At 35.7% G+C, this 25,671-nt stretch overlaps 1 protein-coding gene across 2 annotated transcripts in view; it reads right to left on the bottom strand.

Moving 5' to 3' along the window:
- Positions 1–1,321: 1,321 nt before the first annotated feature.
- Positions 1,322–25,671, bottom strand: part of LOC110093261 (mitochondrial outer membrane import complex protein METAXIN) — a 64,308-nt gene continuing 39,958 nt past the window's right edge. Inside the window, exons 5-6 of one of the 2 annotated variants that reach the window (XM_020818091.2) lie at positions 3,319–3,490; positions 1,322–1,667 (exon numbers count right to left, since the gene is read on the bottom strand). In XM_020818091.2, the coding sequence (XP_020673750.1) occupies positions 1,483–1,667; positions 3,319–3,490 (357 nt within the window). In that variant the 3' untranslated portion in view covers positions 1,322–1,482. The remainder of the gene's footprint in view (positions 1,668–3,318; positions 3,491–25,671) is intronic. The other variant, XM_020818092.2, reaches the window with a different exon arrangement.

Raw genomic sequence — 25,671 nt, 5'->3', positions numbered from 1 at the left:
AATTGGGAAGAATTTCAAGCATTCCCATGGAGTTGGGCGGATTTCTGCATTCCCCGAAAATCCTGGCAGAGATTCCGACGTCTATCAGGGCTAGGATAGAAGCTCCGGCGAGGCGTCGAGGAGGTGAGGAATCTCCTTTTCCCTTTTCTCCTCTTCCTTTGTTCTCTCATCTTCACTGGAGCCCACCTTTTGTAGAATGAGGGCTCTATTTTATAGTTATTCTGGAGTGGCATCAGCCCATAAATAGGCGTGAGATCAAGGGCGAATGGGAGTGGTTTGATATGGACGGCGAGCGGGGGGGGGGGGGTTTATCGAAATCCTTTGATCTGCCACCGTTCAGTATGGTCATTGAAGGCCTTAATTGATGTCAGGAATCGATGATTCTTGGGCTCGTTGGATTCGTTTCTCGTCGAGCCGTTCGATTCGAGTATAAGCTCATCAAAGAATCGGAGACCTTTGGTAACTCAAATTGTGGTTGAACCTTCCAACAGCGCATTGAACCCTTGATTCGGCACTCGTATTGGGCTTCAGATTGGGTTGATCATTGGTGTGATCAGTTGCGGTTCGCAGTTTCCAGACCTCAGTTTGACTATAAGTTCGTTTGAAATCGGATTCAGTCAATTAATTTATTTTCAACTACTTTGGCCTCGAGACTTCGTGCCGATCAAAGATAATTTGTGAATGGTTCGTATCAATGCTTATCTTTTAATGACCAACATTCGCACCACTTAAAGCATTGCAGGCCTCACTACCTCTTATACGTGAGTTTCCTTAAAGTTGAGGGTACATTCTATCACAAACTAAATCACTTTAAAAATGTGTCTAGATTCTCTCTATATATATTGGCTTGGTGCTAAACATATTTTATAATATCATAGACATGCAGAACAACCAGTGATCAAGCATTTGAGAACAATTCATACCGTCTGATGCATCTATAATTTCCCAGCACGTCTATTAATGACTTATTAAACTAATTATAAATAAATAAATTATATACTATAAATAAAATAATGACTGACGATTAAAAATTATTATGAAAAAAACTTTTTTTAAAAATAATTAAAAAATTGAAATATCCTTTATTAATTTATTTATTTAGACAAACTCTTTTAATATTTTTTCAGAAGAAAAAAATTAAATTGCATACAATTAATGCTTATTTTTTATACATAAACATTGAACGTATCAATATTATCAACATTTATATTATCACATCCATTTAAACAAAAAGATTATATATATTATCACATCCATATCATTCCATTTTAGTTTCTTTAAGTCGACTGAAAATAATAATATAACAAAAAATAATGAAATAAATTCAACAGAAAAATGGAAATCAAACACTGCCCGCTTATAAAGTAATAAAATTCAAAGAAAAATTTGTAGATATTTGAATCAAATATAAACCCTACGTAAAACTCTAAAAATGGATCAAAAAGCTAAATCATAAATGTAAAATATTTTTAGGTAAAAAGCCTAATCATCGTAAGCAAATCCATCCTCATCACCATCTTGCAATTCAGCTCTTTCAACCCCTCCAAAGAATGATAGGAACACAACCACAGCAATCGCTTGAGCTGCAAGGAAGTACTTCGCTCTTCTCCGAAGTTTCTTCTCCTCTTCAGTCTTCTCTCTCTTGGCTTTTGGTTTGGGTTTCGAACCTATAAAATGGCATAATTAAACCAACCAGATGAGGACCGACATCTAAATCTAATAAAGAATAATATTGCAATACAACGAACACAGTTTGATTCAAATTATTCTTTTAGTCATGATGGAATTCAAAGCATTCAGATCTACATTGAGATAAATTATTCATGTACTACACATATAGATTTTGAGAACTATCCTGACAAATTATTACCAGAATATTCAATACAAGGTAAAAATGACATTACTAGGACAATGTTAACCAAAAACTATATATAATGATAAAAATATAACCCAAATATTTCATTAATTAAAAGTAGGATAAAAGATCAAGTATATACTAGATTCCTCACAAAAGATAATGCACAAAGGAATTTCATACTATACCCCGAAAATCATGGAATGTGTTATATCAATATGATGATGAGCAGCGAAAGCTCACATTAATAATATGTATCTACGATATGATGAGGTATCAGCAACTAAAAGGTTTTCTACACTAATGAGACGTGTGGCTGAAGAATTCTACTTAATAGTCATCAGTATCATATGCATGGATTTAGGCTTGTTTAGGTAACTTTTTTATTGCTTTATGAAGCAGAACTTTTTTATTGTTTTATGAAGCAGTTTTTTAATACAATTTTTTTTTAATTTGAAATTTTATACTAGAAAAACTATTTCATAAAGCAGTAAGAAAGCTGCCTCAAACAAAGCCTTAGGGTGATTAGCCATAGCCGACTAAAGCGATCCAATTACTACTGGCCAACGCACACTACAGAAAAAGATAAAAAATGTGAAATATCTAGGAAGAGAAAGGGTACACTAAAGAAAAAGTGTAAAATGATTCGTATAAAATAAATTAACCACATGCAAAGTAGATTTAACACCACAAATAACAGTTTAGATGAACAAATGAAAACTATTATAAAGCTAACTACAAATAGTAATAATTAAGGCTAATAATGACAACAAAATTTTTTATAAATTGGCCTATTCTATATAAAAAAAAAAGTTAAAATTGATAATATAATCAACATCAATAATATTATCAAAACTGTGTGATCAGCTTTATGAAACTCCCTCCCCCATTCAATACTATAGACTGCAATAGATTATAATAATTGAAAGTAATAATAATAATAATAATTCTTATTTTTGTGAAGAATTCAGCCGCTTCTCTAAATCACATGAACCTCTCAAGTTATTAATGGCATATGCAGAACTTTAAAACTTTAAAAAAAAAAAAATCCCAATTCGAACAAGTAAAAAATATGACCTACAAAAAATTCTCCAAAACCTAAGGTAACCTGGAACAAAAAGATAAATGATCAAATCCTATCATGATTCAAGTTTTTTAAAAAATAATATGATTAAGAGGACTTAAATACATACCACAAAATTCTTGTCTTTATATATTTAACATCAAAATCTTTATATTTACTTACAAAACCTGTAAATCTTTAAGTCATATAAAAAATATAATTAATATTAACTTTTCTAAACTGAGATGCACATTTTAATGCATATTTTGATGTGAATGAAACACTTAAGTGTGATATAAATATATATTAAAATTTAAGTATTAGACATAAAAAAATATAAGAATTCAACAGTACGTATATAAATCCTCCTATGAATAATGAGGATTGGTTGGCTTCTTACTCCAATGTGAAGCTTTTCTTCTTGAGTTTGATTTTGATGTTGAAGCATCAAAATGAGACCTTGGAATAGAAGTAGCTGGAAGCTCCCCATCCAAATACTGCCTCTTAAGATTTTCAGCATATTTAACTAGGTTATCATGCTTCAAGAAATCGATTCTCAGTACTGATGTATCCTATGAGGTCAAAAAGTCAATAAAGAATAAGACATTATGTACACCAAGAATTTAAATAGAACTTAAAATAAATCACATGAAAGTAGTACACATCGTAAGTAAAATACTGCCAACTAGCAAAAAGAACAGACAGCTTGTCCCCAATTAAACATTAAAGAGTTAAAAAAAAAAGCCACAATTTTTCTTCCTCCAAGGGCATTTGCTCAGGTTAACACCCTGGTTATCGTGAAGTTGTTACGTGGGTTTTAAAATGATGCATATTCTATGCTATACTATCCACGAAAAAATAGAAAAAAAAACTGCTAAGAAGACTCATTTTTGGCCTAATTATAATTTAAGAATGATTCCCATGAAGTAGTTGTCCTTCAGAAAAAATCCTACTTCACATGCATGAGCCTAAGGACCAAATGCAATTTAAGATGCATGTTCAATTAGCCTTATTCCATATATCATTTAATTAGAATAGATCAAATTCATAAACATTACAGTTTCCAAAAACCTGAAATTATTAAAGCGGCTAGAAGACACCATGGTTGTTTTACAAGGTAAAAGTATTGATGGGAACATAGAAGAGAACACTTCTTGATGGGAAACCTTGTAATGACTTGTAAATAATGAGAACAGTAAAAATTCAACATAAAGAAGACACAAATCAAAATCCACACTAGATGGAAGTCAAAGAATCCATCTAGCAACATTAGAAGATATGACCTACTTAACCGCGACTTCAATGTCAAGGTAGTATAGATCATGTTTAGACTCACGTTCAAGGTTTTTCTTAGGCTCACATCCTAATTCAGGTTCTGTTAGCATGCAATCCTGTATACCATTCTTTCATATTAAAAGGAGAAATATTATCTTCAATGTCTTTAATGGGTTCAAGTATAAACGTAGGTCATGCTAGTATTGGTGTGAGCAATGGGAAACCAATATAAAGTGGAATAGATGCACAAAATTGTGCCCTAGAAGTAGGAAATGGTACATTGAACCTAACAGTGGACCATGTGGGTTTTCTCAATCAATATAGCCCTATAATTAGATGTGATTCAGGTTCTGTTAGCATGCAATCCTTTATACCACTCTTTCATATTAAAATGAGAAATATTATCTTAAAATGTCTTTAATAGGTTCAAGTATAGACTTCGGTCATACTAGTATTGGTGTGAGCAATGGGAAACCAATATAAAGTGGAATGGATGCACAAAATTGTACCCAGGAAATGGTACATTGAACCTAACAAGGACCATGTGGGTTTTCTCGATCCATGTAGCCCTATAATTAGATCTGATATTAAGTCAAGTTTGAGCTAGAGCCTAAACTTAAACTTGAGAATTTTGAGTTGACTCAAGCCAAGTTTAAGGTGAGTTGAAAGCGGCTAAATTTGAGTTGGCATTCATGTTGATTCAAGCAAAGGCTAGAATTTAACATGAATTTAATATTTATTTATAATGGTGTATTACATAATATAAAATATAAACATTCATATGCGAGCATGTATATATATATATATATATATATATATATAATATATTATTACTATTCTTCTTATTCAATTTCTATATACTATTTTTAATATATAAAAATTATAAAACAAAGTTCAACCCGTGTCTGTGGTCTATATTTTCAATAATTGGCGCATTTTGTATCCATGTCGTGTAATATCTGTGTCGCCTGTGTGCTCCGAAAATTCGGCCCCAACCTCCGCTGGCTTGCTTTTCTTTCGGGAGAGTATTAACGAATTTAAGTTACAGGGTAAATTTTGGGAAGGCATATGGGTTTGTAGATAAGACAATACCTAGAGATTTCGCCCTCATTTTGTGAGGACTATATGATCTGAGTTTTGGTTTCCTATAGGCACAAGCCCCTATAGTTAATTACCCTTCTCGGTAAAAGAACTTTCGATTAAGGCTAGTCGTCAATCAGATACGTACAAATACGTGTCATCTGGCATATAGTAACAGCCGGGCATTTGAAATAGTTGGAGAACTGATAATTAAAATTTGAAATTGTACCACCTTACACTTAAAGCGGATGGTGGGGAAATGGATGATGGGTGCGATTAAGATCCCATGGTTCCGTCGTCCCGGGCCATCGTCGTCCCTGATCTACTTAGTCAGAAGAGGTAGTCGACCCAACCTGACAGACGGATCCTTATCGGCAGTCATGGGTTGCATCGTCCAAGGGAACCTTATAGACCTGGGGGGAATGTTTATATAAGGGAACAAATTTAAATCCACTTTAGCTAGCTCTGGTCATAACCGGTATTTTGTGGTGTCATTTGATGGTAAAACCATTCGGTTCAAAGGGCCCCGGGTCATAACTATTTATCCTGCGGTGTTATTTGACTGCAAAACTGCCGGTCATAGGACACGTATCACGTCCTTACTGGCAGGAGATTGTTTGAGAATGGATCTTAGTAATATTTTTGATCAAACATTAGCTCTATGTGAGCTGAAGTAGATTTTAATTTGTCCACCCCGACAAACTGTTGCGGATGGTTGATGAATTTTGTTTTAAGTTATTAGACGGATAATTTCAATTTTTTTAATATTTTGGAGTTTGGAAGATTTTTGAAATTTTGGATTTTTGGGTACTTAGGACGCATTTGAAATGTTTGGAATTAACCCCTCCGGTTGAGATCTACATTCAACATGTCCATCATCGGAGTATTTGGGTCATTTGGGAATTTCATTGATTGGACCTTATCAACTCTATCTACTTGTTAACAGAGGATCGGGTTCATAAGTCTTATGCTTTTGTTGATGAATTTTCTTTGTGAAAGGCATTGAAGGCCATATATGAATGTATAAAACTAACATTTCGGTAGACACCCTGACTGTATATCTGTTTGATAGTTCGATCCGTGTCGACTCCCATCTATCCGTATAAAAGGATCAGGCTAGAACTATATTCATTTATGTTCCAGCGCAGCATCCATATACATCACGTGTGTATCAATAACACGCTCGTTGGGGCCCATACGGGTGTTTGAGGATATTTTATAATTATTTGTTGAATATTGTCAACTCCTATTTGCCTGCTTAGGAGGATCGGGTTCAAATTTATTAACCCACGCAGTATCCCTAGACGTAACATGTGTTCCTACAACATGCTAGTCAGGGCCCATGCGGGTTTTATGATTGCACTTGCCCCATTTAGTATACCTATGTGCATACATATTATGGTGCATGTGCGAGGGCATTCTTGGAATATTTGTAAACATCATCTATCCGTTTGCATAGATGTTGCGGATCCGGTGGCGTGATGAAACAGCTTATAGATTTGTTGCTTTGTACAGGTAAACTGTCGTACACTACTCGTTGCTCTCTGCATGTAGATTTTAGTGCACTAAAGAATCTACTGCTTTCACCAATAGGTATTGCTATTTACTGTAGTTCCCTTGCATTCTTCTTGTAGATGGCATGTTAAGTGTATAGCGTGTTTCCTACAGAAGCTCGTAAGAACTTATATTTGTTGCATTCCTTATGTATTTTGCTATGATCTTTGGCCTATGCAGTACATCCATCATTACAACAGGTATGTAGATAGATGTATTCCTTCACAGACTAAAGTTGACTACATTATACTGCATTTATTGAAGTCTTTCTGTATCTACCCACAAATGACATGTAGTACGTACATCTATATTTATAGAGAGACTGTATGTATTGTAGATCTTTCACTCTTGATCGCATGCGGATCAGTGTGCTTGTCCGTATCTTGATGTTGATTGTCGGAGTTTTGTAAAGCAGTTGTTTCATCTGCTAAATACCCTTCACACCATAGTCACAAAATATATATTGTATCGTTTGTCACATGATGCTTGTGTTTGCAAGATTTTTGTTATCTTTGGAGGTGATCTATGATACCCATTATAACTTGTTACATTTGTTGCATGCCAACCTCCTTAATCTACAGGGGAATCATCTGCTAGGTGTTTAATTATTGTTGGGTATGAAAGTCTATCCACTATCACTACTTGTAGATGGCTACTCATCCTCCGTTGTAAGCAAGATGCTTCATTAACCACAACTCTCTTTGACTTTAACCAATGGGTAGCACGTTATATGTATCACGAACATATTGACCAATATATTCAACAAAGGCATCATGTCCCCTTTCGACGAGTGGATTGTCACACTCCTTTAATAAGTGGATTGTCATACTTATCGTAGATATGTCATTCTTGTTCTTTTAATCATAAGCAAGTTGTAGGTGTATCGTCGTTTACATCATATGTTCATTACAAGTCTTCTACGCATGTTTGTAGGCAAGTCTTGTGATGTCATTTGTGAGCATTCATAAGCTTCTTGTAGTTGTTTGTAGGCATGTTATGCTCATTGTAGAAATCCTTATACATGTTCGTAGGCAAATAGCCGCGTTCATTGTATGATCTTTATGGTTGCTTTATACAGGTAGATTGCCATATACTAACAAGTCTCCTGCAGTGTCATTTGTACTTGTCGTCGACCTCTTCGTACATGTTGACCGATGAGCTATCACACTTATGGCCGGATCACTTGCAGTAGATCAATGTATTTGCTGACTCATTCGTAGATTGTCCTTTGTATGGATGAAGGACCCCCTTATCTTTTTACAGTAGTTTATAAGAGCTCACACATATTTGTTGTAGTCCTTCTGTATTTTATTTGTTACTATATGTAGGTAGATTATCATGTGGATGAGGAATCTCCTACATTAGCTCGTAGTACCTCGTGGGCGCTGATATTCATCGACGGTCTTTTGAATTTCATTTGTAAGTAATATATTGAGCTCATGATAGGTCTTCCTATAACTGTTCGTAGGGATTTGTATTCGTCATCACTCTCTTTCTCTACATTGATTGTGAGAGTATCCTTACAGACAATGTCTTCTGATCATCATGGCTTGGAAGGAAGTTATAGCATTCATTGCATCAGGTTCATATAGGTTTGTAGACAACATTAGTATCATCGTCAATTAGAGATTTGTGTTTTACGGATGAGTTAACTTCAATATCACAGGTCAATCATCATGACTTAAAATCCCCATGTAATAGTTCTATAATAAAACCAGGCCTTTCACCATTTTCTTGTGGCTTGCTAGTTCAATTCTACTTGCAAACTCCTTGCCTTCAAAGTAAGTTCAATGCATATGACAAGTTTGATATCATCCTTCATTTTCACTCCGATTGAAGTAGCCACTTCTTACCATTCATTATAAATTATTCAAATTCATTCCTTCATTGATTGTTCATTCAGTTCAAGTCGAGTTCATGCTCCAAACTTCTTATCCAATTTATAAATTTAATCCATTGTCATTTGATTTAAAGTCCTTGTTATTTGATTCAAACTTTTATTGACCATTCAAGTTCAAATCAAGTCCAAGTCCAAATTGTTTGAGTTCGAGTATAGTTCAAGCTCTTGAGGAACCTCTTCCACTCGTTCGGGTCCCATGCAGTTCATTGTCACTTGTTTGGATCAAATTCTTTTAAGTTCATTTCAAATTTCTTGCCATTCATTTAAGTTCAAATTATATTCAGTCCAAGTCTTATTCATTTGATGTTCAAATCAAGTCCAAGTACGGTCTCGTGTTTACCCGAAATTTCGGCATCCTCCCGATGTCTCCCTTGTTTAGGGAAAAACTTCAGGAGTTTGGGCCTTCCCATCACGCTCAATAAGGACGTGTATGGTATGTATCCGTAGACACCGCGGTCATAGTCTTCATTCCCACCACACGTAATAAAGGCATTATGTGGTCTTTGAATGTACCAGTTTTAAAAACATAGTTGACTTACCCCATTCGATGGTACTTATAAGTAACCCCGCCTCGTTGTAGAAGTCACATCGAGTTCCCATCCAAACACACACAATAAAGACATGTATAAGCAATTTTTCAGTGCGCCGCGAACACCGAAATGGGACTTTTAGGTGATTATCCACCCCATTGTAAGCGTCGCACCGGGGTCCTATTCCACCACGTGCAATAAAGGCGTGTATGGGTGGTTTTCTAGTGCGCCGCGAACTTCGAGAGCAAGAATCTGAGTTTTGAAAAATTTATACCTTCACGGGCTATCAATGGTGTTGACACGCATATCGAGGCGAGAGAACATTTCTCTTTTCTTTATTTTTTTACTGATTATAATTATTTTAATTAATTCTAATTAAAAATAATTTATTATAATATATCTATTATTAATTATAACCAATTATTGTTAATAATAATTAATTATAATAATCAAAATAATTAATGATAATTTAATTTAATTATAACTAATTTATAATTAGAAATAATTAATTATAATTAAAAAATAAATGATTATGATTAATCGTAATCAATTAGGATTAATAATAATTAATTATAATTAAAAATAATTATAATTAATTTAATTATAACTAATTTTATGATTACTAATAATTAATTATAATTAGAAATAATTGATTATAATTAATCTATAATTAATTATAATAATTAACTTTAATTATAATTAAAAGTAATTAATTATAATTAATATATAATTTAACAGTATTTGAGCCTAATCCCATTAAATAGTGGGTTAAGCCCTCTATTTCTCTCATTTGGCCGTGGGATGACGAGAAAGAAATACAGGATTTAAGCAGGATTAATGCAAGACTATAACAAGATTTATGCATGATTTATTCTAAATTCTGTTTAAACCTCACATAGAGTTAAACTCTCTCGTTCCTCTCTGGCTCGACATTTTTACGGGATTTGGTCGAAGAAATACGCGAAAGGGGAAAGTTACCTTCATAACTAGTGAGCTCCTATCATGGCTTCCGATCGGACAGATAAGGGAGCATCGCCGGAGGAGGTTCGGCTAGGGAAGCGCTTCGGTTCAACGAGAGGAAGAGGTCGACGGCTTGGTGTCGGCTAGGGATCGGATAAGTATAGAGAAAGCACTCTCTCTCTCTCTCTCTGTGTCTAGGCCGGAGAAGCAAGGGGGTAGAGATTTATGGCGACTGGTATCTATGGCCTGGTCTGGCAGATGGAGCGGGAAGGAGATGGAGGTAAGAGACTCGGTTTAAACCATGGGTTTCGATTGTAATGGAGTCGAAGGATTCGTATGGGGGGGAGCTTTGCGACTCAGACGCTTGCAACAAGAGGTCAGGTCATGGAGAGGAGGGAGGCTTGCGGTTTGATTCTCAAGAGAAGGTTAGACGCTTTTGGGTCTGGCGGAGAGGAAAAGAGAGAGAGCTGCTCGTATGTATGGGAAAGAAAGAACGAAGTCTTGCCCTCCATTTTATCAACGCGAATAGGGGGCTGAATCAAGTCGTTGTCGTGTGTGCGAGATGTCATTTGGGCGCCATTTGCAAGATTTTTGGCAGGATTCGGGACGGGATTTCGATCTTAGCAGGTATGTAATGATTTTACAAATATATATATTTTTCTCTCCTTTTTCTATTACATCAGACGTCAACAAATGTGGTATGTGTCTAGAGCGAATCACGTTTGTTGCATGCTGATTAACTATGTAGATCTTTAGATATTTCTCTCTAGATGTCATGCAAAGATTCTATTTAGCGTATCTCCAAAATCTTATTTGAATGTCACCCTAAGATTCTCATTTAACGGATCTCCAAAAGTTTGCTTGGATTTCACGCTAAGATTTTCATTTCGCGGATCTCCAAAAGTTTGCTTGGATGTCACGTTAAGATATTCTATAGATCTCCAAAAGTCCATTTTTGTGTCTTTATAGATCTTTTAGATGCACTTGTAATCATCCATACAAAATGCATGTGGGCTTTAGCTAGGAATCCACAAGACAGTGTTGTAACACATCATACTTAGATCCCTAGAGCATTACTCTTATAGAATGATGCAGGTAAATAATATCCTCACCTTTTGTTCTTCTTTTGCCACCACTATCACCTTAGTTTCTAGCATTTTTGTAATTGCTCAACATTTTTCTTTACCGCCGTCATATATAGATGTAATATTTCTGTGGATATTGTTGATATTGTTTGAGATTTATCTGAATTTTAAAGATTCATCTGCTGGTGGGACTTTGTTGTATCTCATACTAATTGTATCTTGCCTAAATTAAACTTTTTTGTAGATGGCACATTCAGTTTATTGAGGATCTTTCAGTCTTCCCTCCTTAAACTGCATTTTGACAATAAATTTTAAATATTTATAGAGGACTCCGAAAATTTCCCATTTTTAGATGTGTGATCCCGGCCTCTCTACATCATATGTCTATTTTTCTTTTAAGTGTTTATGAGACGATGACGATAGAGAGTTTTAACGAGATTAGGTTCAGGGGGGATTTTTAGAAGGCAAATTGGGTTTTAGATAAGACACTACCCAGAGATATCTCCCTCATTTTGTGAGGACTTTTTGATCTGAGTTCTGGTTTCCTATAGGCGCAAGCCCCTATAGTTAATTACCCCTCCTGATAACAGAAGAGAACTTTCGATTAAGGCTAGTCGTTAAAGGGATCGAATAAATTATAAACCTATCGTATAATAGCAATAATTTTAGGGTTTAAATTAAATTTTGAATTTGGAAGTTTGAAATTTGAAATTTAGAGTTTATCACCATAAACTTAAAATAGGTGGTGGAGGGAATGAAGACGAGCCCGATCAAGATCCCATGGTTCCGTCGTCCCGGGCTGTCATGATCCCTGGTCTACTTAGTCAGAGGAGGTAGTCGACCCAACCTGACAGAAGGTACCTTACGGCAGCCATGGGTTGCTTCGTCCAAGAATACCTTGCTCGACCTGGTATGGTATTTGATCAAGGGGATATATCTGAATCTACCTTAGCTGACAGCAGGGCTTATGCCTATCGAATATACCCTATGATTCCATAACTCAATGGTTTTATGCCGTTAACGGGAACATACGGGCATTTGGCAGTGATCGTATTATTAATGGCATGCCATTTTGCGACAAAACCACCCCCGATCAGACAAAGGGCACTTGCCACCGTCCCTGTTGCAAAGAATTATTTGAGGATGAATCTAGTGATACATCCGACAATACATTACTTTTGTGAGCTGAGGTTAATTTCAAATTTATCCCCCCGATAAACGAATTGCGGGAGGCAGATAGATTTTTAGTTTTGAGTTTTATTAGATGATAGATTTATAGTTCAAAATTTGAGCTTTATATTGATTTTAAGATTTAGCCCTCCGGTTGAATTCCAGTCAACACGCCATAATCGGTCAAGTCGGACGAACTGAAATAGCGAGAGGTGCGCCGATTAAGTCACATGTTTTATAGCGATTTTAAGAACATTTGATTCAAGTCATCCGTCACCACTCCGCGTGCTTTTTAGCGGGATGAAACTGAAATTAACCCGCGCAGTGCATTCTTAGATCTGGATTTGAAAATTATATGCGCGATCGGAGCACATGCGAGTTATAGGCATTTGACCCCTGCGCAGCATTCATCGGTTCATTAGTATTTATAGTTTAACATAGTGACCGAGCACATGCAGGAGATAATATTTAATTTAAGAATTCATATCTTGAATACATATATGAAGAGCATTTAAAAATATTTAACATGATCAATGCGCAATGATTTTACTTTAGAAAATAAACCCGGGTGATGTTCATCTAAGGGTTTATGAACGCCTTCTTTCTATGTCCGCTTGTACACAGTTGCGAGGATCCGAATGGCAATGGTCTATTTCAAACTTTTTAGACCCAACACATCAAAAAATAATAACATTTATTATAACTATAGATATCCTTGAATTAGCACACAACTAATGAGCTCTAATAATCCCTGAGCGAGCTTTAACTTCTAGATATCAAGGGCCCATAAATTTCTTTCAATGAGGTATCTCAGTATAATGAGTCCACAAGAACATACTCCATAGCATTGACAACTTAACTGAAAAATTGATTTAAAACATATTATAAATCTCCAATTAATCGTACAAGGAATAATTAGCCATCTTCTATTCATAGGAATTAAACTCATTATTTTCCATATGCCAGAATCTCATAACAAATCCATAGAATTAGATGGTTAGTAGACTGAATCTTCTGCAACACATCACATAGTTCTGATACGGGAAACAATTATAGAATATGCATTTAACTGAAGTGTGATGAAGGTAAGAATATTCATTCCTCAACGATAGATCTATCATTTGATATACTATTGAATGGAAGAATGTAGAGACTACAAAACAACCAAGTTTCCTTAAGTAGCTAATTAAATATGAATGCTATAAAATTCTCAAATATGTTTGTAACAAACATGAATCTATGCCTACATTAAAAACCTATTTGGAAGTTGCGCTGTGGAAAATCTTATGAATGACGCCAAAAAGGTAAATCTACTCTGTCTTCGATGATGCGAATTTCAATTTGGTTTTGCACAGTAGATGTAGTCTGTATTTGTTCATTGTTTCAGAAAGAACGTATGTAGAAAGTTTGCTGTTTACTGTTTGAGTAATCTGTAGCCCTATAGGATAGTTGCCAATTTAGGTTATGTAAATAGACTAGACTAAAATCATTCTACACTTTAATTTTTATTTTTGATCATTTATCCCGTGAAATTATTCAGTTAATAGTTTAAATTAAATTCTTCATTTTACAAAATTCACAATTTCAAAGTCCCAAAAATTCAAATAACGGTTGCAAACAATTCCCAAGATCCAAAATCCAAATAACATAAACCAACAAATTTCATTAAAGTCCTCAAAAAGAAAATATTCAAGCAGCCTCTCGGCGTTCACTGTCCCTCCTCGATGCGGGAGGTCAGAGTACTCGACTCGGCCGAGATCAACTCAAGACGTCGAGAGAGATTTGGCGAGAGATCAGACGAATCGATCCCAACATGAGTCTTCGAATCTTTCTAATACGTATGCTGATCGCTGAAAATTGAATGTTCAATTATGAATTCACAATGATATGTTTAAATCAATTACTAATTAATTTTATATTTTTGCTTAATTGAGAGTTCTCCACTTTTCTCAAAAAATCTCGTATAAGTCCTAAAACAATTTTCTATAAATCCTGATTTTGAGAAAATTTCACTGCCCTCCCGACAGTCCCCTCCCCGATGCCCAGGAGATAAAGGAGAGGTGGCTCGACTCGGCCAGAGCGAACAAAACTTCATCAAACGGCCTGAAAAAAAAGATTTGCAGTTCGATGACGAACGGGCGAATCGATACCCATAAAAAGAGTCTTCAAGTTCTTCTAATGTGGGCGATGACCTGCTAATTTTTAAACAATTTACATTAATTTTAAAAAATATTTTTATTCCCTCGGAAAATTCGGCAGGCCTTCCGGAGTCCTCTCCCCGATAATGCGGGAATGTCAAGGAGTGGCTCGAACTCAGCCGAGGAGCGAATCATCAACGCGAGGAGGATTGGAATCATGTGGGCGTCCGGAAGAGAGCGATCGAGTCCACAGTGTTTCTGCGCTCCCATCGATCGGGATAATCCGACCGATCGAGGCTTCAGCGGACCGGATCAACCCGGGATCTTCCTTCGAATTCTTCATGCCTGTTTAAAACATGATTTCTCTCTCCTCGTCTCTTCTTATTATTTCATTATTTTATAAATAAATATAAATATATTTATATGTAAATAATATAATATATATATTACAATATAATAATTTATAAATATATGTACTATAAATATAATATTTAACATATATAATATAATATAATATATTTTATTATATTAATATATACATATATAATATAATATAATATATTATATTAATATATACATAAGAGAGGGAGGGAGACGGGCATGGCCCGATCTGGATAAAGGAGGAGACCACACACGGAGGGGCTCGGATCAGTCGGAGCAGGCGGAGGCCGGGGTCGGCCGGCGAAGGCGGCGGCTGTTCGAAGTCGAACGGTTCAAGATCGTGTAGAATTAGTTGTATTAAATGAGTCTGTAATTTTCATTTCTTGAGTCAAATCTTGTAATGATGTATGTTAGTTTGTTGACCATGCACACACATAAAGGGAGCATAAAAGGATTCTAAATATTTTAATTTTTCTATATGTCGTACGGTACGATCTGGATCGTAATGTATGATATGATGTAGCAAAAATTAATTAAAATATTTAATTTTCCTAAAAAAAATATTCTTAAAATATAACTAATCGTACTGTACGATCTGATATAATTAGAAAGCCTGTCGTGCATTAAAATAGGCAAAATTTGAATTTGAAAAGTTGTTCTAATCGTACTATACGATCATGATCGTACTGTACGATGTTTAAAATATTGCCTAATTTCATCGTGTGATTATTCAATCAAAATGGCTTAATTCTGATATTTTGATCGTACTGTACGATCAACAGAGACAATTCTCGCCGTCCCATGCTTCGTCCTGGACAAACTGCACTTTTATTGAACTGTTCGTACAGCACATCGTACAGTACGAACTTCAACTGAATTGTTCATACAGTACTAACTGGACATCGTACAATACTAATAGGTCAATTTCTGCACATAGTACTAGACGATCTTATGATCGTGCAATACGATCTTTGGCGGCTGAATTGAGTTTTTTTAAGGTTTTTTTAGCCCTCTATTTAAGCACTCTCATAAGACTTTGTAAGAGTCTTTTGGCAGCCATTGTAGCTTCATTTTTCTAGAGAAAACTTGAAGAAAGGACTGGAAAGGGAGAGAGGAAAGGGTGGAGTTTGAGATAGAGAGAAGAACCTTGGAGGGGGTTTCAAGGGAGTGTGAATGAGATTTCACACGGTTGCTCCGGCAAGCTTGCACTTCAGTACCATCGGATTCAAGGTTCGTCCTGAAGGAAGTTTTGGGAAGAAGATCTCGTTGGTGTCAAAGGACCCGGCTCCTCCGCCACACCGGGGAAGGTGGAAGTGATTGTGTAAGGGTTTCTCTGCCTAGCTGTGGGGGCTAAAGGAGAATCACTAAAGGTTTAGTGTAATACTCGGAGGGTGCCTCCGGGGAGTGGGCGTAGGTCATGGTTTGACCAAACCACTTTATTTCTGCATTCATTTTTATTGTGATTAATTGTGTTGGCGAAATTGAATATTTATCTTTTTATTGTGAATGAAATTCGCTTCCGCATAAAGTATTAAAAAGATATTTCTTTTCGTTAAAGAAGTTTTTAATCATCCAATTCACCCCCTCTTGGCGCATCTAGTAATTTCACCATGGGCGACCCAGAAGTGCCTTAAATGCAGTATCTACATCAATCACATGAAATTTAACATCTATATAAAATTCTTCAAATGTGAGAGAGCATAAACAATCCTAGGATCTTCTGTCCCTTCTCATTAAAGTCATGCACCATCAACTTATCTGACCCGAGGCACAACGATCTTAATGCTTTCAAGCTCATTATATTTATGGATGACCCATGATCGATTAGGATTCGATTGTTATCATCGCATCACTTTCTGCAGTAACATATAGAGGACGGTTATGATATGTCATTCTTAGCATCATATCCTCTTCAATGAAGGTGATGAACGATTCATTACGAGCTTGTAGGACTTCAGTCATATTGCGCTTAACAAAATATGTCTCATACCTTTCGGTGAGGGCCTGAATCAAAGTTTCCCGAAGATCCTTAGACATTACAAGAGCATTGTATATGCTAAGTTATGTCAGGCTTTTTCTCAGATGGGATAAGACATTATAATCTATCCCCTTGACTGAAGTATCTTTCTTCATGGGGTCCTTAGGGATGATATCTTCATTGACAATTATCTATTTTCCCTTATCTTTATTGCAGATCCCTTTCTTTGATGGAGGTGGTAGTATTTTACCACTCCTTAGCTGCACTTGAATGACCTCCTCTAGCTTAAACTAATTTAATGGCACGTTTTTTTCAAAGTCAGCCATTGTTGCGTCTATGAATTCATCTGTTGACTAAGAGTCACCTCCCAGGTTTACATGTCCCATCCGCGACGTTATGTTGGGGTTCGAATCGTTAGTTTTTAGAAAATACAGATCCTCCTCCGAACTGTAATCCATCGGCGACACCATCATACAAGATTCAGAGGCTGCCTCCTCAGTGCATTCTTCTTTTGTCAGGACATTTGGTGCCACTGAGATGATCCGACATATTTCTACCGGAAGAGAGTCTTCGTCATCTTTTTCGATTTCATTTATTTTAAGTTATAGCATGAAGTCAATGAGCTTACTAGATCGGCTCACAGTCTGGTAATATTCGTCCAAACTATCAATAGCTCATTCTTGGACTTCTTCAGTTTGGTATTTTTCTTAGAAGACTCTTTCCAGACTTTGAAGAACCAGCTTGGTTGGAGATTTGCTTAAAAGTAGACGCTCGTGTCATAGGCAGAGCTTTCAAATTTAGCACTAGCTCCGTATGAGATTTTCACTTCACCTCTAGAACCCCTTCGAGCTGTTTTAACATTTTCACATTTTTCTTAAATATCGCAGTCTCCTACTGTTCTTCTTGAATCGGCTTCTTTTTTATTCTTCTTTCTTCAACCGGGGGTACGGAGGAAGTCGAAACTACCCGAGTTAATTCTTTTTTGGGATTAGTCAACACATTATCTAACAATGTGAGCACTCCCTTCCGGTACTTTTTTTTCGAGCCAATCTTTAAAGATTTAGCAATCTTCAATAGATGACTGATTATCCAATGGTATGGACAATAATTTGGGTCGCCGGTGTGTTTTGACTCCTCGGGCATCTTGCATTCCGACAGTTCTAAGCCTTCTTTCAGCGCCTGTCGAAATAACTTTGCGACACTCTCCCTTTTGAATGAATATTCTTTATTCATCTTTTCTTTGAGAGATGTGAATGTTCTATCATCAGTCCTCATTGTTTGCCTCGGGTGTTTTGCACCACCATGATAAGTTCGTGGCTGATCATTGCCCCCCGAGTACAAGCTTTAGTTGGGGGTTAGGGCTGTAGACTTGTTTAGGCTTTTCTTCATATTGCATCGGCTATTTGCCTTTATCTATATTATAAACCACTTGTTTTTCTTTGTCAGCTCTAGAGAAGAATGTAGAGTCAGTCTCACCTCTTCTAGCACATGAGGCTTTAGCCTTCTTGGGCTTATCAGAGTGACTCTCTGATCTTGACAAGTTTAACTTCTCAAACTTGGGCATCCTATCCTGCAGATCTTGAAATGTGATAATTGTAGTCATGCATATGAAGGGTTGCATTTTGTCATCAATGTTGCCCATTAACAACTGCACGGCATGCTCCTCTTCGAGCTACTGGTCACATTTCAAGCTTAAGTTGCGCCAACGAGTTATATATTTCGATACCGACTCTTCTTTCTTTTGTTTATCTAAAGCGAGGTCGGCGATCGTAATCTTCTCGGTCACACTATCAAATCTCTTCACAAACATAGCTTCCAACTCTGCAAATGACTTCACAGAGTCGTTTGGCAATTTAGTGTATCATTCAAAAATAGTTGTTATCAAACTGCTGACGAATTGTCGGTCATTTCCTCATGTGTTCCTGCATATGGCCTTTAGTTGCGCCAAGTGCTTCCTGCGGTTGTTAGTACCATTAAAAGTGTTGAACTTTGGTACAGAATATCCTTTCTGATATGGCACCTGATTATATTCAGCGAGATACGGACGACCCTTTCCCACTAGTTTCTCTGCCTGATCAACAGCTATAATAACCTTAATTTTCTCGGTGATGATTCCCTCGAGCTGTGCAGCCGCCACAGGCTCAGAGGTACATGCAATGTTCTGTGGAGTGGGTTGGTGGGAAATGTTATTGACTTCATTGCCGCCTTCAAAAGCACCCCGTACTCCTGAGACTTGAGACATTTGGAAGTTTAGAGGATCGGCATGGGGGATTAGGCATGACACCAATAGCAGCAGTCCTCTGAATCATTTGCATCATCACCCTCATCTAAGCCATCATCTCAATCATCTTCTTATTTAACTGAGAAATTTCTCTTTCTTTGGCTCTCATTTGATGTCTTATATGTCTTTTGCATATCTATGAGCGTGATATTCTCATCAGCAAAGAGATTCTCCTCGGCTTCTTCTCTTTTTTCTTCTGAAGAGCGGTCGCCTCTGCCGGTGGACCCACAGGCAATAACACCGTGTTGGGCTCCGAAAATTCAAAGTCGACCTCCGCCCGCTTACTTTTTTTTCGAGGGAGTTTTAACGGATTTAAGTTCCGAGGTAAATTTTTGTAAGGCAGATCGGTTTGTAGATAAAACACTACCCAGAGATTTCGCCCTCATTTTGTGAGGACTTTATGATCTGAGTTCTAGTTTCCTATAGGCACAAGCCCCTATAGTTAATTACCTTTCTCGGTAACGAGAAAAAACTTTTGATTAAGGCTAGTCGTCAATCAGATACGTACAAATACGTGTTATCTGGCATATAATAGTAGCTGTGCATTTTGAATAGTTTGAGAACTGATATTTAAACTTTGAAATTGCACCACCTTGCACTTAAAGTGGATGGTGGGGGAATGAATGATGGGCCCGATCAAGATCCCATAGTTCAGGTGCAGGTGCAGGAGCAAGTTCAGGTGCAGGAGCTGGTGTAGGAGCAGGAATAAGTTCAGGTGCAGGAGCATGACTTGGAATTGACTTACTCATCTTCTCTTTGGATGCCATTTTTTATTTCTTTTTTTTCTTTCTGTCACCGGTTGTAAAAGGTGTAGATACAAGTTTCCTCTTTCTATCATTTCTCAGTCGAACTCTTCTTGCAATGCCGGTTTGTAAAGATGGATCAAATTCATCATCCTCACTCAGTCTGGCATCCTTATACACTATTTTCTCATATTCAGTTGTAGATGAAGTAGATTCAGCAGACATTTCATTCATATCAGTTTTAAAAGAAGGGAACTGATCTTGTAAGAACTTCTCTATAAAACCATCTTTTTTTTATTCTCCTCTTTCAAATCAAAAACAACTTGTTCCAAGACCACTGCACGCCTTTCAAGTAAATTATTTATTTCTTCCACTGATGCAAGCTTCTTCTTCATTAAATTGTGCTTGCTAAAAACCTTGTATATCGCTTCATTTAAGATCTTCAGGTTTGTTTCTTCTGTTATTGGACTTGATTCATGCGGAGTATAATTTGAATCAGGAGCTGTGGTTGATGGTATTTCATGGATACTTGGAATCCTCATTGGACTAGCCGGAGTAGGTGCAGTTGAATCAGGGTTTGTTGGGCTTGCCACCCTGATTGGACTAGCTGGAGTAGGTGGAGATGAATCATGTTTAGGTGGGCTTGCCACCCGTATTAGACTTGGCACCCTTATTGGACTAGCTAGAGTCGGTGGAGATGAATCGGGTACACTTGGGCTTGGCACCCTAATTGGACTTGACACCCTGATTGGACTGGCTGGAGTAGGTGGAGATAGACTGGGCGACTTAGATGAAATTTTTGAAGGACTGTGAAATAAAGTCTTCTCATCATCTGTTATTCCTTGGAAATGATTGAGAATCTGTATAAAATATAATATTTCATCTAATTTAAATATTTAAACATATAATTTAATCAGACATTTAAATGAAAACACGTAGTGATGCTACCTGATGATCCTCAAGGTCTGCAAATATATCATTCACGTCTTTCTCACTATACATAAAATTACCATCCCACCGAGTAAAACGTGGGCGGGATAGTTCATCCTCTACAGCATGAATGGTTGTATGTTCAAGAAATCAAATCTGCAAAAAATAAGACAATTTAAATTTCTTATAGAATTTCAAAAATATAAATTACCAATATTATGGTTGAACAAAATAACAAATGATTATACTCACAATTACAATCATCACAAAATCATTGACATAGCCCAGTGCGCATCCTTTTGATTGTTTAGTAGCAACTGTATTGAATTCATTAACTAGGAAACCCCTAATTGATTCTGGCCAGTTATATGTATTGAACCTATCAACATTTTCGGCAACTTCCAGAATAGATAATGGTATACGAAAGTTCGCCATTGGATAAAAAATGTTGGATAATAGGTAAGGACGAATTTTTTCACTAGATCATACATTGGAGTTGAATTATCCATCTTCTCAATGTCATGGGGAATGTCATTAGATATTTTGCCACTGGATTTAGCACTGCCAACGCCAAATATAATACCTCTATTCGCCATGCCTATGATTAGAGCAACCTCATCGATGTGAAATATAGCCTATGTCTGTTAATAATAAACTGTCTTTAAATCTCACTTCGATAGCAGCATATATATAAGTGAAACATTCTGAGGCATAAGAGGAACCATCAGGAACTGGCTAATTTGCAGCTACTGCAGTCTTTCAACAAAAGCATCTCCAAATCTCTGAACAAGTTGATTACAAACTTCTCTAAAAGTCGAAGTTCGGCATCTGAAATGAATCTTTGGATACAGAGTATTAAAGACAATCGGTTTCGAGTATTAAATAATACATACAAAAGACAATCGATACCGATCATAAAAGAGGTAATAAGTCAATCGGTACCGAGCTTATACCGACTTTTAACCGCCAATACTGAGCAATACCGAGTGTTTATAATTGACAAAATCGCTCGGTACCGAGCATATAACATTAATTGGACGATTAAAGTAAGCTTATACCAAGTTATTGATCATAATACCGAGTACCTAGCAGTACCGAGTTGTACCGATCAACATACCTAAGCTTATACGAAGTAATGGTTATAAATACCGAGCAGTTCCGAGCAATATAACTGAGCTTATACCGATTCATATCGATCATTTTGAAATGATTTCACTCGGTACTGAATCAATAATATATTTTATAACCAACAAAAATATTTTTAAGCTTATACCAACTTTTAACCGCCAATACCGAGCAGTACCGAGTGTTTATAACTGCCAAAATCGCTCGGTACCGAGCAGTACCGAGCAATACTAATCTGTACCGAGTAATACCGACCTCGATTCTAAGATTGTTTTTTCACGAAAGATTAAAATTTCGGCAGCTATAGGACTTTCTCTGTAAACCCTAACCCTAAACATTTAAAAAGATAAAATTTATTTGTTTTACCAAAAATCGAACTCACCTGAGGCATTTTTTTCTCTGAAGTAAATGAAACGCAAATGCTTGGAGCTTGGAACTTGGAAGAAGATGAATAGTTGCCCGAAACAAAGCTTCGTCTATGCAAATGATGGCTGAAGTGAAAGCCGCTGCTCTTTATTTGAAAAATATACATAATTTTCGGGTCCGCCGGGAATTTTTTGGGTCCGCTGGTCGGGCCGCTAAATTCAAAAATCGCACATGCCATAAACCTAAATATTCGCAAGGCCGGGTCCGCGGAAATGAGCAAGCTACGTGGAGCTTGATTAGCGCATACCGAATGTAGAGCTACGTCAGGTAACCTGACCCAATAAAAATTCCTAAATCGAGGCGCTATCGTGCGCTCGAGATGACATTTCGGCGCCATTTGCAAGATTTTCGGCAGGATTCAGAATGGGCTTTCGATCTTAGTAGGTATGTAATGATTTTGTATATATATATTTTTTATCTCCTTTTTTTATTACATTAGAGGTCAACATCGCCATATTGGTGTATATGCATCATAGGATTCAAGAAAACTATATCGAGATTTGAGGCTATTGTGTCAATTGAATCGAAACATAAGTTTCAAATCGAATTGAGGTATAGGTTTCAAAATTAAAAAAATAATGCCCTATAATTATTAAAAATCAGAAAACCCACTTAGTTCACAAAAAGCATAACTTTAATTCATAAAAGATATCTTTTTTTTTTCCTAAAAGAATCATTAAGTAAAAGTTCACAAAAATGAATAGAAACTATGAGTTCAAAAAACATAAAAATATGTAACTTATGTTTTAAATAAGGTATGTTAAAGCCCTAAATCAAATCTTTTATGCCCCTAAACATCAACATTGACATTAGTAGGATCATCTAAAAAATCATCATAATATCCATTAGTTCTATCGCTCTTCACATCACTATCATATGATTCATCCCATTCATCATATTTCCCATTCTAGATCATTACTTTCTACTATCATGCAGCAAGATTATCATAATAATCATACTCATAATAAAAAATATTAAATAACAATTTATTACATATTTTATAATGAATATACTTTACTAACCTTTCGAGATATTTGATCTATGATCTTGTTTGTGTTTGGTAGATCTTTACAAACTTTTCAACAACAACATCAAGTCTTTATCCCACTACATGGGCTCATCTACATAAATCTTTTTTCTCCATTGTGTCATATTAAGAGTCAGATTCTCATTTACATTTAATAAAAAAATGTCATTTCTAATACTTTTTAAACAAGTCTTTTTAGGTCTACTTCTACCTCTCTTAACATAAACCAAATCATGACATGAATTCTTTACAAACTTCCATCAACTTATATTACATTAATAATATAAATATCAATATCCTTACTATCAACCGGTCTAACAACACTTTCTTCATTTCTTTTCCTCATTTTGATAAACCACACATTCATCACTTGATGGCGAATCATCAAAAATTCATCATTTTTCTGTGAAGTTAATTAGAGGTGTTTATCTTTTAATTTCTTATTATATATGACATCAACCAATTTGCTCACCCTAAGAAAAACTAAGCAATTTCTTCTCTTTCTATGCACTTGGTTTAATATGCTATAATTTTGTTCACATGCGAAAGATAAACATGTTAAACTTAAGACTCTAACTTCAAATGCTTTTAATTCTAGTGTTTTTCATGTCCAAAGTGCATCCACCAACACTCTAAATCACAAGTTAGTAAAAATAAAATTAGAATAATGTTAAGTACATACTTAATAAACTTAATCATAAGTTTAATATTAAATAAAGTCGAGAGACATCTCACAAGGTGTATGTGTTTTGCATGATAATTAGGCCACTCTCATGCCAAACATTTCCTTTTTGTGACGAATTCAAGTTGCGTATCAGCCTTCTCAAAATCTTCTAACAAGCTTACCATTCTCTACATACATTTATACAAATTAATTTTAACTTTCGAGCATTCAAAAAAGCTACCATCAAAATGAAATAGAGAATTCAAATAACCAACTGATTACAAATCATGCTGTAGTCTATTGTCCCATTTGTTATCAATAAATTCCCATATTGCTTTATAAGCTGATTGTTCTCCACCTAATTTCCTTGTTATTTATTCTTTTTTCCTTGCATATGGCACCATAGATAAAGCTCATGACAAGACACCTATCAATATCAACTATTCTCAAGATGATCCTTTAGTCTTTAAACATCCCTTGTGATAATTTTGTTGCAAATTTTATATCTGATATGCATGTAGCCTCTCTTCACCTTCTCTATGTCCAATTCAACCTAATACTTATACTTCCAAGCAATATATTTTGTCTTATCACTAACTTTCATCATTGTAGTTTACAAGGACTTGTAGAAGATAAAAAAAAAATGAAGTAATTAAATATAAATACTTCAAATAAAAAACTCTAACAAAAAACGTATAGAACAATCACTCTTAGTCATGAGTATCAAAACCATATTTATATGTGTATTGCAGGGCAGGGAAAGCTTATTGCAAGTCCGTTGTTGATTGGAAGGGCAAAGAACGGAGCCTGAAAATAGCGATGAATAAAAGGCAGAATTGAAAGAAATGGACTGTCGGCAGCAATTCTGTGAATAAGGAGAACCGATGAGGGTTGTGACTTGTGACATGAGGCCATGCAAGTTGTAGCACTGTGATTCTGCGAGCATTTTCGGGACATGAGGTAGAAATGGGTGCCATAGTTCTTAGGGTTATAAAAAAAAGTTCAGGATTTTTAAGCTTTATTTTGATTTTTATTACTTTTTGGGTTAAAGTCTGATTGTTTTAGGTCCCAAATCTCATAACCTAAAAAATTTCTACTAAAAGCCCAAACAAAATATTTCAAAAAGCCAAAGGATAGATTCAAATAAATTCTGTAAACATATGCAACACAACCTAGCCTCAATGGATTTCGAAATGTTAAAATTCAAAAACCATGTCTAAATCAATTGAGGCATTAGTTTTGAATGATCAAGTGAAAAAAAAAAAAAAAGATTTTAAATATTTTTCCTAGAGCCTCAAAACCAAACGAGTTCGAAGGCATAGGTTATAAAAGTTTTTTTAAATCTTCCTCTACCTAAAAAAAGAATTTTACATTTAAGGAAACAAAAAGGGGAAATATATCAAGTATTCAAGAGAAATAATATTGAATCTTTCACAAAAATAATATTGAACCTTTTCATTAAATAAATCTTGACTGTGCAAAACAAAATCATGTATTAGATTTAAA

Source organism: Dendrobium catenatum, unplaced genomic scaffold, assembly GCF_001605985.2.
Source record: "Dendrobium catenatum unplaced genomic scaffold, ASM160598v2 fragScaff_scaffold_1202, whole genome shotgun sequence".
NCBI classification, from domain to species: Eukaryota; Viridiplantae; Streptophyta; class Magnoliopsida; order Asparagales; family Orchidaceae; genus Dendrobium; species Dendrobium catenatum.
This window is presented reverse-complemented; position numbering and strand designations above follow the sequence as displayed.